This window comes from Sinocyclocheilus anshuiensis, unplaced genomic scaffold, assembly GCF_001515605.1.
Source record: "Sinocyclocheilus anshuiensis isolate Anshui unplaced genomic scaffold, SAMN03320099.WGS_v1.1 scaffold1781, whole genome shotgun sequence".
Lineage (NCBI taxonomy): Eukaryota > Metazoa > Chordata > Actinopteri > Cypriniformes > Cyprinidae > Sinocyclocheilus > Sinocyclocheilus anshuiensis.
This window is the reverse complement of record NW_015538017.1, coordinates 72,766-87,643: the sequence shown is the minus strand read 5'-3', so window position 1 is coordinate 87,643 and position 14,878 is coordinate 72,766. Positions and strand designations below refer to the sequence as shown.

Sequence of the window (14,878 nt, the reverse complement as noted above, 5' to 3'; positions counted from 1 at the left end):
TTACGGGTTTGGAACAACATGAGGGTGAGTAATTAATGACAGAATTTTCATTTTTGTGTGAACTATCCCTTTAATACTCACCCTTTATAGACTTGCTGCTCTCCACGACTGAGTCCCTCCAGTGTAGTGTCCTTAAGAATGGTGTGAATGCCTTTATCTACAGACACTTGAGCAATGCCAGCACCCATCAGCCCTGCTCCCAAGATAGCAAGTGTTCTACAAACAGAAAATCAAGAAAGATTCATTACTATTTTACAAGCAATAAAGATAAATCATTAAAGCCGCAATCCGTAAGTTTTGCCTCTTTGTCGCCATCTCTGTTTGAAAACCTGCAATTGCAGCTGTTTGCGGAATTATCTTTCTTGCCTGGGTTGTGCGTCGGCACGGCTCCAGCGCGGATGAATCTAATGTTTTGAGGAGTATGTGTGGCAGTCAGTCACCGCACCGGTGTGGATATTTACTGTACTTCGCAATCACAGATTCTAGCCTACGTCTTGGAATACATGACACAAATAAGAAGTTTCACCGTATATTGTCATCTGAACAAGTAAGTAACAAGTCTGCCATGTTTTTTCTGACCAACTGAGGAAAAAAGCATTACAATAAATCACGCTACCAATGGTGATTTAATCTAAAGATGGGTTAGCTCATATCACATCAAACCATGCAAATAATTATTATTGTTATTTATACTTTATTCTCAAATTATTAATGTTAGCAACATCAGCATTGCGTGACTATGAGTATAGTGTGTATTAGCGTGTAGATTTCAATGTCTGTACAGTCTAATCTCTAATTGTCATACTATTCAAATTTCATATTAAGAAATTATTTTAACCCAAAAAGCAAATTATGCTCCCTTCGAACTGGTTGTCTTTAAAATACAAATATTTTGTAGTCCCAGGCTATCAGTAATCAGAAGCACATTTAAAACTGCAATATAATTTAATTTCATTCACATGTGTTTCATAAACACATAATCCTTTCTGGATTACAATCCACCATCAAAATGATACATGTAAAGGCGATAGTTTCGAATACTGGCTGGTTATGTACTTGCTCAAATATTGATTTCGGGTCATTTTTAACCAAAAAAAGTTATGGACTGCAGCTTTAAGAATGTGAAATGGTTCAAATTAAAGATGTTGCATTGATTGTAAGTAGGGTTTCATTTACTCTTATTGAAACTTTTATTAGCGTTTGATGAAACTATAGTTGGTTAAAAGAAGCCCAAGTCATTTGTCAGGTTTTTGTCATTAAAATGCTCTTTTGTTTAGGAACTATTTTCTTACACATCTCATCCTAAACCTGTTGCTAATTCCAAAACAAGAGAGAGATTACCAGAGACAGAGTAATTTAGTGGGAAAATTGTGGAAAGTGTTTGTAATTTTTATCCTTTTGATTGTCATTGTTTGTCAATGTTTGCTCAGTCATTGTATTTGTGGGTTTTGGCTCATTTGCTGTTATACACTGTAAGAATATTTGAAATAATTTGGTAAAGTGATATATGAAACTGTAATGTAACTGTAATGTCAGAGTTGTAATTACAAGTTCTACAAGGATGTAAATGCTTTTTGCAAGTCAGAATCTTGTGACTGCAGTAATTCTGGCATGCCATTGTTATGGTGTTGTGCGTAGTTACCAGGGACTTGCTATGTGGTTACTAAGCGGTTTCGATTTTTTTAGAATGTTACTACGCAGTTTCTAGGTTATTGTAGGTGGTAACTTTAAAGGCCAAATTCAAAAGAGTCTAACTCTCAGTAATATATACTGTATTCTGCTCTCTATATGGATTGTGTTCATCCTTGTAAGTGAGTATATGTGATTTTGATAATTTTTTCGTCCATGTGATAATTATAAGTCTAATAAGAAAAGTAATAGCATACCTCACCAAAACATGATTTGAGGTATCATTCAAGCCTCACAAGTAGTGCATGTAAAGTTACATGCCAGTTTTTTAAGGGTTATAGGTTTGATCATCAAATTCCTAAACAAAAACAATAGTAATGCAGACAATTTTCTTAGCAAGCACCACAATTTTTTTTCATTTCACAAACAATTTTACTAATCATTACTGTAGAATGCTGGTGAAGACTTAAAGACAGCAGGCGTCACGTCTTCCTGGGTGGCGCAAGTACAGTAGAGGCAGACAGTCTGAGGAACGGGTCCACAGGCACATGTGGGCAATGCCCGGATGCTTGGTTTAATGAAAGAGAGAGGGTCATGATGATGCCTCTATGTTTTAAACGAGCAGCTGGAAAAATCAGTTCCTGGCAGTAAATTATAGCACTGCTGGCATATTTATATACACTGTGGTCATATCTGTAGCATAGAGAAACTAGTACACGCAGAATTAAACTGCATCAAATTTCTCTTCTCTTTCTACGTACTGCAAAGCCTGTCTACAATAGTTTAGCATTGCAGGATTTAATTTACTATGTTTGGATTGAAATTGATACATTTTATTTTATTACTCATAATACAGCCATTTTTAGAATCCTGCAAGTAACACTGTACAATGTGGTAATATCATAGTACATGAATATGGTAATCCAGGGGCATGCAGTCCATATAAGCTGTGAATGTTCTGCATAACCAAACCATTTGAGAGAATGAGCTAAAGGACTAGCTAATCAATACTAACAATAGTATAAATTCCCTTGTCATTTGAAGTGTAACATAAAGCTTACATAATTACATATGTAACTGTCTGTAAAGTATTTATTTGCCAAATGGCAATTTTCTGCAAATATGTACGTTATGGAGGGATTCGGGTAAGTGTATCCACAACCGCTTTGGCACCTACACTCAACTGCTATGAATCATCATTACTGCTCCAATTTCTCATTGTTTATTGTCATGTGGGTGATTTCATGCGCAAGAAAAGCTGTCCATGAATTGCTCGCCCAACCAGAAAACTGTGCTGTTGCTGCCAGATCTTGATTACCAAAAATCATGTTGTTTTTGATGCAAAACTAGCATAACTAAATCAAATGAAAAACAACAAATTTTAACTGTATATTTCTCTGTTTTCTCACGCAAAGCAATTTTTTTTAAGTTTGAAGCATTTAAAAGATATATTCTCACATTTTTTGGCATAGAGAAAGTATGCTGGAGGTACATGTTATTTGGCAACATGCTTTCACTTAACTAATCTAAGTGAATATTTTGGCGGATTTATATTGTTCCATTTGTTTTTCTCATGCTTGACAATCTTGCATGTGTGACGTGTGTACATGTACTGTATGTGTGTAAGCATCTCTTGTCTCACTGCCACCTGGTTATTCCTGGCAACAGCCCTGAATTTTGACGCGCTGTACCATTTATCTACTGTGTTTGGTTATGCTGATTTTGGGGGTTAAAGAAGTCATTGTCTACCACTGTAGTAAACATTTATTACTAAGCAAGAGTTAATATGCATTTTCACTCACTGCTTTTGTTCAGACCAAATATAACACTGTATGTTATATTATCATGTGAGGTTTATGATTTTATAAAATGTTTTGTTTTTGTCAAAAAAATGTATGTGATAAAGTTATTCAAATTGTAGTTTTTATGTACATTTAACTGTTTTAGATGTTACCATATATATCGGTGTTGTTTCAAACAACATTGTTACCTAAACAACAAGTAATTCTATATTAATATCAGGATTTTCTTCAAGATTTTTTTTAGAAGAAAAAATTCCCAAACACAAACCCCTTCTACAAAGAGTTGTAGGTATGAACAAACAAACAAACAACTCCTACTAGTGATGGGAAGTCTGGTTCTTCTCCGCGAACCGGTTCTTTCGGACAGTTCGTTTCAATGAACCGGTTCAAAAAACCGGTTCATCGGTTCTTTTACACCCTAACGTAATGACGTCATTCGCGATGACGTAATGATATCAAGTCTATCGTCCCGGGCCGGGATAAAAATACACATTCAAATATATAAAGCCAGTAATCATAACTTCAGTCAGTTAAAACATAATCATGATCTGAAAAGTTTACAATTACGTTTTGCAACTAAGCAGCCAAATACAGGTACAGGCAGTGATGTGCATGAGGATTTAAGTCTTGAAGATATAAAGTGAATAAATTAGTTGTCATCAGCGCAGAAACCATAATCCACTTACTATACATAATCCATGCGATTTATTTGTTATTAAATAAACGTATATTTCGCCAGATTGCCCTTCATTCAAGTCCTCGGTTTACTCAAGCTCATAACATTAGCACAGAATGAGTTGTCCAAAAGAACCAGTTCGGTTCAGACGTGCTGTGTCAGTCATAGTAGGCAACAGGGCCGGATTTACGCATAGGCATTATAGGCACATGCCTATGCTCGCTCGTCCAGGGGGGTCCAAACACAATGAAGAGAAATATAATATTTTTGTACAACAGTAAAAGAACCAAAACCCCAGAAAACATTGAGCAAATAAATATTGCAAACAATAGGGTAAAAATGACAAACTATTTCCATGTCTTCAACCTTTTTTTATGTACGGCAATCACGCTTTCTTTCTCCCGTTCTCTCCCACAGACGCACACAAAGTACAGACACACACTCGCGCACACACGCGGAGACGTGAACAGAAACTCGTTGTCAGAGCTGCGGCTGCCCCGCGAATTTATCAATAAAATAGTTTCACAGCTGAAAGCTATACATGACATTTCTCAGTAGCGAGGTTCTTGAAGCAGTTCAACTTAAAGATTCGCTATTAGTAGACACTGCTGCTGAATACTGCTGAGAGACACACAGACGCACGTATTCACATGCACTTAATCTCTCTCTCCCTCTCTCTCTTTTGCTTTCTCTCGCTATTAACTGTGTTAGACTGCATTAATAACTTCGTTAGCCTGCATATCAATGGCTAAAGCCTCTGTTATTAGCTCTAAAATGACGTTTTGGAATTTGCAACGGAAGGTTTGGGATGAGGTGCGTAAAAAATAATCTAGTTCAACACACATGAGATTTCAGGACAGAAACATGTCAAATTTCTTGAAACAAATCATCTGAACAATTGATGTGTGATTGTGTCTCCAGGCCGTTAAAATTACTAGAGAAATAATGCACTCCCGAAGTGGTTATGTGGCCACATCACCGCACCTATTAATGGGATGGTCTTTCTCAGTTCTCAAACAAATTAAGAACTACATTCAACGCAAGCGCTTATTGCGATAGTAAACACTGTAAACGGTTTCCACTGGTTAAGAAATATTTTTGTTAGCTTGGGTGGTAATATTAGGCCTATTATATTAATAGGGAAGGGGGGCCCAAAAATTTGTTTTGCCTATGTCACAAAAAGAGGTAAATCCGGCCCTGGTAGGCAATCATGTACTGTTCGGTAGCTTCACGCTGAATCACGCATGCGCAGTATCATCAGCTCATCGGTACCCAAATCGGACGTGTCCGAAAGAAACGGTTCTCGGTTCAGTGTACCGGTGATCCGAAAACCGATGCAACCGGTTCTTGACTCAATAACGAGAACCACTAGCAGTGGGCGTGTACGTTCGCTGCACTCATGCTCAGTCTATCAGCTGCTCTGCTCGTGCTCATCCCATCATCGGTTCTCTTTTCACAGCAGTTCAGTCAATGTACTGTTGGAGTAACTGAATAACTCGGGATATTGGTTTATTTCGCATCAGAGGGAGTGTCAGACACGTTTGTACACCGAATAATTTAAGTAATTTGTGGATTAATGCGTACTAGAGACGCGAACCGTTTCAAACGATTCAGTTTCTATTTGGTGAACTGGTTCAACCGGTTCACAAAGAAGATCTGGTTAAATAGAACGATTCGTTCGCGAACCGGACATCACTAACTCCTACCTCAACTTTAAGCAAAATAACACATCTAAGTACAATAAAAGCGAAAACAATACCTACCAAATCTGCGGCAGAATACACCCATGATGGAGCTCTCTTCGACCACCCTCAGGTCAGCCAGCAGGGCCAGCTCAAGACCCCCAGCCACAGCGTACCCACTGACTGCTGCGATCACTGGTTTTGAGAGCCTCATACGAGACGGACCCTACAGCAAACAACACACATCAGTATATCGCTGTTCTACCCTGTGAACCAAGCTGTAGGTCTGCAAACATGAGTGTCAGATGTCCATTATGCAGAACATGTACACTGAAAGTGACTTAATCTTTACTAGTGGGTATATCATCCAACTGTATCATGTGGTAGATCGCATGAGCTTCACAGTTTGCTCTACTGTTGATAGTTGTCAATGGTTTGTACCAATTCGCTTATGTGGTATATGTTACTCATTTCACATGCAAAGAAGATGATCAATAACAACAAAGCTCATTTACAAATAAAAATTTGTGCGTCGTCTGTTTGGGAGCGGAGCATGCACGGTCAGCTCTCGAGAAGGCTGACTTTCATGATTGTGAGCTTCTCCCGCTCTGTGTGCTCCGCTCCTGCCTGGCCGTCTTCGATGAAAGTGGCCAGGTTCGCAATCCTGCTGGGTCCGGCCCCGCTGTTGCCGAGCTGTTATCGTGAGGGTCGCAAGTGGATTTAGCGAAGGGATCCGAGACGGGCTCGTCCTTATCTCGGTCTTCACCCGCTAGATCTACGGCTCTTCCACCCGGAGAGAGAGCCAAACGCTTCATCTGTCTTCCTCTGAGGAGGTTGATGTGATGAGCGTCGACACGGAGGAGACTGTGGACTCATCACCACAGTCCCTTGCATATGAGGAGCTCGTGAAGGTTGTGACTTGCGCTGTAGCCAAATTAAATATTGAGTGGCCAGCCGAGAAACAGGACGCTCTTCCCAAAAGCCAATTGGACAAGTGTTTCCTAAGATCAAAATCACAGCCTTCACGACGGGGCCTTCCGTTTTTCCCTGATCTCCATGCTGAGGTATCGAGATCGTGGGAGAAACCATATTTGTCCCGACTCTTCAGCCCCACTGTGTCAAATTACTCTGACATCTCGGGGCTGAATGAGAAGGGATATGGGGCTATCTCTCCCCGTCCTCAGCATTGTCCCTGAAGGCCCCGAAGCTTCCCATCAGGCCAGTAAGGCTGACATCCAGCCAGGTTGAGAAAGCTTATACGGCAGCAGGTCAGGCCGGTGCGTGTCTGCACACTATGATGGTGTTGCAGGCGTACCAGGCCGACCTGCTAAAAGACCTGGATAAAAGGGAGGAAGAAGAATCCGACGTAGTCGCCGAACTACGTCGGGCCACAGACCTGTCGCTTCGGGCCATCAAAGAAACGGCCAGAGCCATTGGCCGTTCAATGGCAGCATTGGTGGCCACGGAGCGGCACCTGTGGTTGAATCTGTCTGAGCTACAAGATAAGGATAGATTCTTCCTGCTGGATGCCCCGCTATTGCCTTCTGGCCTCTTCAGTAGATACGGTCTACTGTACATGATTGTGAGCTTCTCCCGTCGTCGAGAGGTTTCAGGAGGCAAAGAATCAGGAGGTGGCATTCCAGCGCTTTCCTCCAGCGCCTCTCCTAGGTCTTTGGGACTGCTGAGCGGGAGCAATCCCAGCCGTTCCTCTCCTTATATCGCCAGACCCAGAAACAGAACGTTTCGACCCGTACCCCATCGCAGAGAGAGCAGGGGGCAGGGCGGCGCTCTCGGTCGGGCTCTTCTAAACAGAAAGCGGATCTGCGGACCGTTATTCTGTCGAAGAGGACCTCGGACAAGCGGCCCTGACAATTCCATCATCAGGACCCCGAGGTCAGCCCACCCTGGAGAGGAGAGGTACACAGCTCGGTATACGGTGCCTGATCCTCCTCAGTGCCCTCAGGGAGTTTTACTGATACCCCTCCCACCCCCGGTGCTTCAGGGCTCAGGGCTCAGCTGCCGCCCGGCGATGGTACAGCACAGGAAAGCTCGCCCCTTCAAGTGAGGGCGCTAGAGCAGTCAGGTCGGTCGTTCCCTGCCAGTCATCTGCTCCAGGGCACCGAAGTGGCTCCTCTAACGACACCAGAGGCCAGTCTCGAGAGACTGTTTCCCTTAGTAGACTTTCTGACAGTGTGGAAACTTCTGCCAAATGCCAAATTGGTCCTGCATACTGTAGAGAGAGGTTACAGAATTCAGTTCGGTTCTCTACCACCTCACTTCAATGGGATCATTCCTACATTAGTAGGCCCCAAGCAGGCTCTGGTATTGGAACAGGAAGTAGACACTCTCTTGAGAAAGGAGGCCTTAGAACGTGTCCCTTGTCTCTCGAGAGAGTGAGGGTTCTACAACCGTTACTTCATCGTTCTGAAGAAGGATGGAGGGTTGCGTCCAATCATAGATCTACGTATTTTGAACCGCGCTATCAAACGGTTTCGGTTCAAGATGCTCACTATCAAACAGATCGTGTCTCAAATCAGGTCCGAGGACTGGTTTGTCAAGATAGACGAGTTGTTCCGTTTGGCCTGTCACTCTCACCCCGCGCTTTCACCAAGTGTGTGGATGCTGCTCTGGCTCCGCTGCGACTCCAGGACATCCGCATACTCAACTACATCGATGATGGGTTGAAACTAGCTCAATCGGAGCAGTTGGCAGCTCGGCATCGAGATGTCGTCCTCGCCCATATGAAAGAGCTGGGGTTACGGCTCAACGCCAAGAAAAGTGTGCTTTCTCCACTTCAGAGGACCACTTATCTGTGTGTGGTGTGGAATTCGATAACGATGCAGGCACAGTTGTCTCCGTACTGAAGCAATTCTTACAGCCATAAGGGGAGTGAGAGAAGGCCAGTCGCTCACTGTCAAACAGTTTCAGAGACTGTTAGGTCTGATGGCAGCTGCGTCCAATGTGATACCTTTTGGCCTGCTGTACATGAGATCCTTGCAGTAGTGGCTCAGGACCAAGGGGTTTTCCCCAAGGGGGAATCCGCTTTGCATGATCAAGGACACGCCGCGATGCTTACGTGCCTTAGACATGTGAAAGAAACCTTGGTTCCTGTCTCAAGGCCCAATATTGGGGGCTCCTTATCGCTAACGACGGACACCTCCCTCACAGGCTGGGGAGTGGTCATGAGTGGTCATGCACTTTACAGGCTAGCGCACCAGATCCTCCTGTGGGCTCAGGGAAAGCTCCTCTCAATCAGAGCAGTCTACATCCCTGGGCACCTCAATCAGGAAGCAGACATCCTGTCTAGACAGGGGCTGAGGCCCGGGGAATGGAGGCTCCACCCAGAGGTGGTGGAGCTCCTATGGAGGGAGTTCGGCCAGGCGGAAGTGGATATATTTGTGTCGCAGGAAACGACACACTGTCCACTCTGGTTCTCCCTCATGCATCCAGATCAACTTGGGCTGGACACCATGGTGCAGACGTGGCCGAGGAACCATCTGTAAGCTTTTCCCCCGATCGCTCTGCTCCCGGGAGTTCTGGAGTATGTCGGGACGGGGTCCATCTTCTGTTAGTAGCCCCTTGTGTCACTCCTCAACGGCTCTCCGCTGGAGATTCCGATCAGGAGGGATCTCCTCTCTCAGGCGTGGGGCACCATCCTTCACCCCCGCCCGGAGTTATGGAAACTGTGGGCATGGCCCCTGCGGTACAACCTATACAATATACAAATAAGGACATTGTGTAAAAAAAAAAGAAAGATAGAAAAAGTGGCATAAGGCACATGGCAGTTATAGTGCAAACCAGTGATATAAACAACTGTGAAGATATAACGAGTGTAGTGCAAAAGAGCTTATCAGTCTGTTAAAGTGATAAAGAGCTCAGAGAACAGTCTTTAATTAAACTGTCAGAGAGGTAGTTTGCAGTACAATGCTGGATTGCACAAAGTGACCGGTGCAGGTCAGTGTGTGTGTGTGTATTTGGAAGGGGGGGGGTCAGAGCCCAGAGCTCCTGCTACGAGGAAACTGTATGCCTTGAAGTGGAAACTTTTCACTTCTTGGTGCGGACAGCGACTGCATGACCCAGTTAACAGCCCAGTTGGTACAGTTCTGGAGTTTCTGAAGGAGCACTTCTCTGCAGGGTTATCTCCCTCCACTATGAAGGTATACGTGGTGGCCATAGCTGCTTACCACACCCTTCTAGATGGTCAGTCATTGGGAAGACACCCGTTAGTTACACGTTTCCTCTGTGGCACTCGGAGGCTAAAGCTAGTACAGCACACCAAGGTGCCCTTATGGGACCTGGTGGTGGTTCTGGAGGCTTGTGCAGTGTTCCTTTCAAACCCATTGAAGATATCTCTGACAAGCTCCTCACGCTGAAGACGATCTTCTTACTTGCCATATCCTCGCTGAAGAGTATAGGGGATCTTCAGGCACTCGCTGTATTGTGCCTGGAGTTTGCCCCAGGCATGGTTAGGGCATTCCTTTACCCGAGACCCGGGTATGTCCCTAAGGTGCCCACTTCTTCGCCGGGTCCTGTAGTACTGCAAGCCTTTTTGTCCTCCTCCCTTCCAGAAAGCAGGCCAGGAAAGACTCAATTTGCTTTGTCCAGTGCGAGCACGCTTACGGTCACAGAGCTGCCCAATGGCGTAAGGCAGATCAGTTATTTGTTTGCTTGGTCCACCTAAGAAAGGGGCTCCAGCGACCAAGCAAACTATGAGTAGGTGGGTGGTTGAGACCATCACACTGGCCTACGAGTCCTCTGGCCTCCAGTAACCCGTCGGGGTCAGAGCGCACTCGACTAGGAGTATGGCTGCCTCCAAGGCCTTATCAGTGGGCGTGGCCCTTCAAGATATTTGTGCTGCAGCGGGCTGGTCCTCTCCACACACATTTGTCCGTTTTACAATTTGGACCTGACATCTACTCCAGGGTCCCAAGCTCGTCTTGATGTGCTCACCAGATACACACTTGACAGGGATTTGCTCATATGGTGCAGTGGGTATTCCAAAAACGTTTCGACGCAGCTCAAGTTCCTGAAGGAGAACATCTCCAGGTTACGTATGTAACCATGGTTCCCCGAAGGGAACGAGACGCTGCGTCTTTCTGCCATACTCCCTGCATCACTGCAGTCGCTCGCTTCCGCAGAAGCTAACATGTGCGTTGGCCGGATGCGCTTTTATACTTCCTGGTTGCTCACGTCACCCCGCTCATGACGTCTTGCTTCTCTAGTGGACTGATTTCATACATGCTTCAGAACGTGGTCTCGCCGGGGGCGTTCCCAAAGCGTTTCGATGCAGCGTCTCGTTCCCTTTGGGGAACCATGGTTACATACGTAACCTGGAGACGTTTTATGTAACAGCACAAAAGCACAAATCTTTTTGGCTGGCCAGCCTTTTTCGCAATGCAAAGGGGAAAAAATGGTTGCAATGACTGCAATGTTTGCTTCATTATGAATATTTTGGTAGACATTTTAATTTGAATTAATGGCTCTTAATGTTTCTGTTAATGCATGAAGGGTCATAGAACTGGTGGGAAATGGTCATGAAAACTATTTTTGGCACAAGAAATGTTTATAACATTATAGAAGACTTAAAAGTAATGTATTAAATGACTCCTCTAGTATTACTGTGCAATACTGCATCTAAGAAGGACCACTCCGTACCATGGGACTAGGACAACAGGAGACATCTTCCTCCAGTTTGAGAGAACCAGAGCTCTGGGCCAACTCCTTCAGATCAAAACCAGCACAGAAATTCCCTCCTGAAACAAACAACTCGATTATTTAACTGAGAAGGCAACATGTTGTTACAAACCTGTATGAGTTTCTTTCCTCTGTTGAACATAAAAGAAGATTTTTGAAGAATGTGGGTAACCAAACAGTTGCTGGTCCCCATTAACTTACGTAGTATGGAGAAAAAAAATGGTATGGAAGTCAATGGGGAAGCAGCATACATTCTTCAAAATATCTGAACCTTCAGAAATCAGCATATAAGAATGATTTCTGAAGGATCATGTGACACTGAAGACTGGAGTAATGCCTGTTTAAAATTTAGCTTTGCGATCACAGGAAATTAAAATTACATTTTCAAAAATATTCAAACAGAAAAGTTATTTTTTATACAGTGTAATGCCAAATGTATTACAGGCATTTAACTAAAATATACTTTAATGTAATTTCTAATGAAACCTGTACTTAAATATTGTTTTAATTTGTAATGATGAAGTTGCAATTTAATACATTAAAAATCTATTAACTTTACGGTACACCTTTATTTTAATCTTTAATTGTTAAAGATGTTACATGGATTTACTAAAGTAACAAAAGTAAATTATGCAAAATTACACTACAGTTAAAATTATAAACAAGTACTTTCCATGTGCTTATGTTAGTCAACACATTAAAAATAAGTGTACTTCTGTAAAGCACAACAAAAGATTATTAAAACAATGATTTAAAATTCATTTTAAAGTAGAACTTTTGATTTGACATTACTACAAAGTGCACTTTTGTGTACTTAAGTGTGTAAAGAAAAATAGTTATTAAAGTGTTCTCTCTTTAAATACATTAAGTGGTCTTTATTTAATTTTATCAAAATTAATATTATATATATTACAGTTTTTTTATATACTTTAAAGGTACACTACAAATGCATGTTTACCACAATTAAGCACACTTCTTTTTCACAAGGGATGGGAATACATACTAATTACAAGAGTAATTTTAAACTTTCTGTTCTGGTGAAATAAGGGAGTTCTTATGTGGCCATCATTACCTCTGGCACTCATTCACCTCCTCAAAGCTTAAGCAATTACTGTCATCACACATTCTTTATGTTGCGGTCTATGTAATGTTATCTACTGTGCTCAGTTCACCTGCAGACAGTCCTCTGGCTGAGCTCCAGGTTTAGAGTGTGAGAGAGAGCAAAACCTCTCATTTGACCATGATAAAGGTGATTTAGGAAATTTGAGCAGAGATGGTTGATCCAGGTTGAACAAATTATTTCTAATGATGGTGTGCAATTTGATGGCCTGGGATAATTGTTTTCAATGTGGTAATATTGTCATTACAGGCTTTGACACAACACAGGACTCTTGTAGCCATGTGCTGCCCACTTAGTCAAATATTTAACAGCTTTTAGAATGTAGGCAAATTTGAAGAAAATTTTATTAAGCTTTAGACATAACCAAGTATATATTTAATGGGGGGGGGGATAGTGCATGTATAAACTATTTATTTGCTTTACCGCTCAATCAGATGACATTTATTATTTTCACTAACCATCAAAGTGCACCAAAGTTCACTTCAATAGTAGTGTGTAAGTAAACTTACCGACTCCATAAAGCACTGCCACATTAAGGCTGTTGTCCTGGTCAAAGGCTGACAGCTCCTTGGTCAATCTCTGAGCAGTCTCTTGATTTACTGCATTACGTGCTTCAGGACGGTTAATCCCAATAACCATCACCGTACCCCTTCTCTCTGAAATCACTGTCCCACCTGCACCTTCCACAATCAGGAAATGCATGAACATTGAATTAATCTGTTGACAGGTACAATATAATAGATAATTTTTATTTATTTATTTATTTATTTATTTGTTTTGTTTGTCCAAATGCTTTTTGGGAAAGTTTGGAATAATTGAATTACTGAATTAAGTTTCTTATGCACACTTAGGATGAATTTATTTGATAAAAAATACAGTAAAAACAGCAATATTGAGAAATAGTATTACAATGTAAAATAACTGTTTTTTTTATTTTCATATATTTTTAAAATGTAATTTATTCCTGTGATGGCAAAGCTGAATTTGCAGAAGTGATTACTCCTGTCTTTAGTGTCACATGAGCCTTCAGAAATCAGTCTAATAAATGTTTTTGTTGCTCAAAAACATTTATTATTAATGTTATTATTATTAGTATTATTATATTGTATTGTTATTATTATATGTTTTTGAAAGAAGTCTCTTATGCTCACCAATAAATGTTATAATAATAAATGTTTCTTGTAATTAATATTATAATTAATAAATATGACAAAGTCTCACACCTACACTGGATGTGTGCGACGTCGTTTCTAACCATATACACACACTGTGAACGCTGACATTATGTGTAAAACTGGATTTCTGTCGAAAATAAACTACGATAAAAGGCTTCACCCGTTTCTGAAGTCCAACTTATAGTTCACAGAAAAACTTACCTGGGTCAGCGCCTTTTCTTTCTTCTTTTGACATGTTGCTGTAAAATCTTTGCCCTTTCACCGAGTTTAAAGTCACGTGGTGAATTGCCCTCCTAAAGCCATTATTAACTGATATTCTTCTTAAAGTTAAAGCCATCATTTAGGGGAAATGATTAATGCGTTGCCTTTAATCTGTTGTTTTGTTTTGTTTTGTTTTGCTTAATTTACAGTGGTAGATTGTGTCAAACTTCACTGTTTTACGTTGACATAAAACGACATAACAATCAGTGGTTCGGGATACCAAAGTAAAAATCAAAGTCCCTTTATTACTCTTGCAAGAGTATTCTATAGTCTTTGGTAAAAACCACCCAGAAAACGCTAATAAATTGCAAACTCGTGTATAGCAACACTCACGCCCTCTATTCTAACCCTTAATAAATGACACCAAAAGTTTCCAAACAGTAAATGATAGACCTCGCATTGGATCCAAATAGAATTCCACTTCTTTCCTAGAAAACAAAAATATGCTAAACATATCTACAAATTAGAGAAACATTTTGTTTACAAATAAATTCATATATTATATACAAACTCTCATATCTGCCTGGCTTAACCAAATATTTTAACCAAGTGTAAAATCTACCTTTAAAAAAGGCCAGGTTTTATTACACAAAATATAATTTCTTGTATTTTCTATAAACACACGAATAAACGCAATGTTAACACATTATTCAAAATGCATTTTAATAATAAAACAACAACAAAAATGAAGCTGTCTACTCTGTATGCAAATGTGTGACTGAAACTAATAGTTTGCCAAAGTAAATCATTTGTAATAAAGCTTCAAAAAATTGACGTCGGTCTCGGTAATAAATCTATTTTGGGTTTATTTTGTTGTACTGTATTTTCTTCATTTGCAT

At 41.3% G+C, this 14,878-nt stretch overlaps 1 protein-coding gene across 2 annotated transcripts in view; it reads right to left on the bottom strand.

The window, feature by feature from the left end:
• Positions 1 to 14,247, bottom strand: part of LOC107678482 (2,3-dehydroadipyl-CoA hydratase-like) — a 25,730-nt gene extending 11,483 nt beyond the window's left edge. The window contains exons 1-4 of one of the 2 annotated variants that reach the window (XM_016473760.1): positions 13,980 to 14,247; positions 13,113 to 13,283; positions 11,445 to 11,542; positions 5,871 to 6,015 (exon numbers count right to left, since the gene is read on the bottom strand). In XM_016473760.1, coding sequence (XP_016329246.1) covers positions 5,871 to 6,015; positions 11,445 to 11,542; positions 13,113 to 13,283; positions 13,980 to 14,118 — 553 coding nt within the window. In that variant the 5' untranslated portion in view covers positions 14,119 to 14,247. The remainder of the gene's footprint in view (positions 1 to 5,870; positions 6,016 to 11,444; positions 11,543 to 13,112; positions 13,284 to 13,979) is intronic. The other variant, XM_016473769.1, reaches the window with a different exon arrangement.
• Between the last annotated feature and the right edge of the window lie 631 nt (positions 14,248 to 14,878).